The 3859-nt window shown below is 52.2% G+C and overlaps 1 protein-coding gene across 1 annotated transcript; it reads left to right on the forward strand.

The window, feature by feature from the left end:
* Positions 1 to 1336: 1336 nt before the first annotated feature.
* Positions 1337 to 2905, forward strand: VDBG_01310 (tricarballylate dehydrogenase; the record flags this gene model as incomplete). The annotated part of the gene is made up of 1 exon (XM_003009581.1): positions 1337 to 2905. The coding sequence occupies one exon, from the start codon at positions 1337 to 1339 to the stop codon at positions 2903 to 2905; it is 1569 nt and encodes a 522-aa protein (XP_003009627.1).
* Positions 2906 to 3859: the final 954 nt, after the last annotated feature.

Consider the following 3859-nt stretch of genomic DNA (forward strand, 5'->3'; position numbering starts at 1 on the left):
GGCTAATCGACCAGTGGTCCTACGCTCCAGCAGGCCAAGTCAGCGCTCTATAACAGTAGAGACGATGCGCCGCACCCGCACATACGTTAACTGACCGAACCGGGAAAGGTGTTAATTCGTTGGTGACACCGAAGCGTGATTCATACACTTCGGAGGGAGGTACACGCAGTGTTGTGTCGTCAAAAAAAGAGAAACACTGCAAAGTGACTCACAGGGGATAGCCCGGATAGTAAGGTTTCTCTCTTAGTTCCTGTGACTTAACAGGGCTAATGCTTGTTTGTTCAAGACGGACAAAGCCCGAAGCAATTGAATTACCAAAGCTGAACTAGCAGTGGCAGAGTTCAGTTCTGGGCTATCGTCAGGGATATAGGCTTCGAGGAATCCACCGACTGTGTTTCCGGCTATACCTTCCCGCTAAAGAAGTGTCTTGGACGAAAGCATGTGACGTTGAATTAATGACATGCCGTCCGGATTATACTAAGGTTTGGTGTCGTGCTCAGTGAGATCAGATCACCCAATTGTAGGGTTAGACCCTGTTATGTACTATTAGCCTGCCCCCTCGAGGCGTTGTTCTTGAGCAGGGCTGGATGGTCCTTGCGGCGTGAAACGATCATTGTCAGATGACTGAAGGTTAGCGACCTGTCATCATGGAGCGGAAGCCGTACGTCGAAGAGAGTGATTGCAACTTGGTCAAAGATTTTCAATAATGACGCATGGGTCACCCTTCGATATCTGAAATCTGCAACAGATCGTGTCTGGCCTTGGCGCTCGGGGGCCGTGAGCTGTGCGCTGACGTTTCAGATGCCAATGCTTAACAGTACATCGATCAGATGATACTAATATGATTTGAGTTAGTGCATGCTCCTCTGTTCATGGTGCAGATCTTGTTTGATATTGTAATTCACTAAGCAAATGTTCTCCACGTGAGATACACGAACCAGGACACCGAAGGTAAGGTGAGTGCGCGGTCTCAAGGCATACTACCCGCGTGCTTCAACGTACGCTATCTCTAACCAGATTGATTTTCATCCAGGGATTTATAAATAATTTGTCATAGGAAGTTTCCAATCGAAGCCCAGTGAAAGTAAATCGTCATAGATGTTCAGTATCCCCGCGGGATCTGTTGCCGCGGGAGTGCATAAGTGCGGGTCATCTTACGTTTGGATGATCCCGCGGCCAACAATCTGACTTTACCGACGCAACATCAAATACTCCAACTTGCCCCAGGTAAAGTTGTGTTCCCTGAGCGACACGAGTGTTTGATATCCCTTCACAGCAACATCTTCATACGCGCTTTAGTACAGGGACGTGCTTCATCGTTCACCTGAAGATCACCATGGCCCTGGCCGACCGTTGTGATATCCTCGTCGTCGGTAGTGGAAACGCTGGCTTTTCCGCCGCTATTTCTGCTGCCGAAGCCGGCAGTGCGAGGGTACTGCTCATAGACACATGCCCTGAGGAGTGGGCTGGCGGCAACACTTACTTTACGGCCGGTGCATATCGCACCGTTCACGGAGGCTTGCAAGACGTCCTACCTCTTGTAAACAACGTCAGCCCTGAGCAAATAGCAAACATTGAACTTGCTCCCTATCTCGAGCAGAATTTCTCGGACGATATTGAACGTGCCTGCTCCAGTAGGTCTGACCCTGAGCTGGCACGTATTCTTGTGAAGGATTCCAACTCGACCATCAAATGGCTGGCCAGCCATGGGATCCGCTTTCAGTTGTCTTTCAACCGACAAGCATACGAGGTGGGAGGAAAGATCAAGTTTTGGGGCGGTATGTGTCTGAAAACGCAAGACGGAGGAAAGGGTCTTGTTGCCGATTTCCGGGCCGCCGCCAAAACCAGCGCAGTGACAGTTTCATGGTCCACGACCTTGATTAGTGTCCAGAATGACTCCTCGTCCGGCCACTCCATTATAACAGTCGAGAAAGATGGGACGCAGCAGACCATCGAGGCCAAGGCCATCATCTTCGCTGCGGGGGGGTTCGAGTCAAATCCCCGCATGCGCAGCGAGCATCTCGGGCCTGGGTGGGATAGGGCCATGGTTCGCGGCACGCCCTTCAATACAGGTTCCTGTCTTGAGCTGTGTCTCCGCGATCTGAACGCCAAAGCAGTCGGAGATTGGTCTGGATGCCACTCAGTCGCGTGGGACGCAGCCGCGAATCCGACCACAGGTGACCGCGAGGCGTCCAATGAATACACCAAGTCGGGCTACCCACTGGGTCTGATGATTAACGTTCACGGGCATCGCTTTGTGGATGAGGGAGTTGATTTCCGCAACTACACGTACGCGAAATTTGGCCGAGCTATCCTCTCGCAGCCGGAACATGTTGCCTTCCAGATTTGGGACGCCCGTGGCGCTGAGTGGCTGCGAGACGAGGAGTATCGACCTGAGCGGGTGGAACGCATCATGGCTGATAGTATCGAATTACTGGCCCAGAAATGTGTTCCGCGAGGCTTGCGCGATGCCGAACAATTTAGCAGGACTGTCCAGGACTATAACGAAGCCGTCTACGGATTCCAACATGAAAACCCGGACGCCGCTTGGGATCCTGCGGTCAAGGATGGCTACTCGACACAGTCTTCAATGAGGAGACTAGACCTACCCAAGTCAAACTGGGCTTTACCATTGGACCATGGTCCCTTTGTCGCTGTCAAGGTCACCTGCGGAATAACTTTCACTTTCGGTGGCTTGCAGATCGAGCCCGAGTCAGCACAACTTGTCAGTGCGAAGGACGGAAATTCGATGCAGGGGCTCTACTGCGTGGGCGAGATGATGGGAGGGTTGTTCTATGGGAACTATCCTGGTGGGAGCGGCTTGATGTCAGGAGCTGTCTTTGGTAGGCGTGCCGGTCGAGCCGCTGCCGAAGCTATCTTGAAGTCAAGTACTGGTCCGATTTAAGACGAAGAATGCCTCTAAAACCGCCGCCGTCTAAATCATGGGACATCAGTGGTGGAACACAGATAACTTTGGTTCCTGGGCTTCAAAGTGAGCTCGAATCCTGAATCAGAATAGCGAAGATGCGATCATTATAGGCCTTATCCGGCGATTCGATATGACGAAATATATCCTACAAACCTCTCTAAAAGAATCTCGAGCTGTAGGGCTCGTATGCCGTATTCAGATCCTTCTTGCCTCTGTTGTCCAGAGGCATCATGGCGATGTCGCCCTGTCCGCCGTACCCATCATCGCCCGACGTCCTAGATGGAAAGGCACGCGGCTCGAAACTCAGACTTTCCCGTCGCGACCCATACGTGCCTTGCTGTTCTCGGGGTACCAGGTGCTGCTCATCATCCGAGAGATCGCCCGACCTCGCTCCTCCACCTCGTGTTGTGGCCCTGTCTCCATGACGTTCTGCGCTAGGCTGTTTCCCGATGCCAATGTACTTCTGACGACCCCAAGTCTGCACTCGGTTGAGCAGACCCGACCCAGGTCCAGCCGATTCGTGCGCCTGGCCAGTGACATGTCCGCCAGCGCCAGATCTGTGCTTTGTATCGAAGGATAAGTCAGGATTGCGTCTCAAGGATTGATCACGTGGTCTGAAACTCGTGAAGACAGCGGCAAGTAGAGCGAAACCAAAAGATAGCCAGCTGGGTACCAGCAGTAGACCAAAGTCCGAGTCGATGCCAATCGGGTCCAAGTCGCTGTCAATGGCTTTACTGAGATGCTGGTAAATGTATTTGCCCCGTTCCTGAAGCGACGAGGAGAAGAATGGCGGCGAGCCAAGATAAGAAGACGCCGGCGAAGCCGATGATATGAATTTTGGACCCGAACACAGAGAGAATGGGCCCAAGGATGGCGAAAGTAATACCTGCTATGTAGCAAAAGCCAGAAACTTGTGATATTCTTTTCGTA

Source organism: Verticillium alfalfae, genomic scaffold, assembly GCF_000150825.1.
Source record: "Verticillium alfalfae VaMs.102 supercont1.1 genomic scaffold, whole genome shotgun sequence".
NCBI classification, from domain to species: Eukaryota; Fungi; Ascomycota; class Sordariomycetes; order Glomerellales; family Plectosphaerellaceae; genus Verticillium; species Verticillium alfalfae.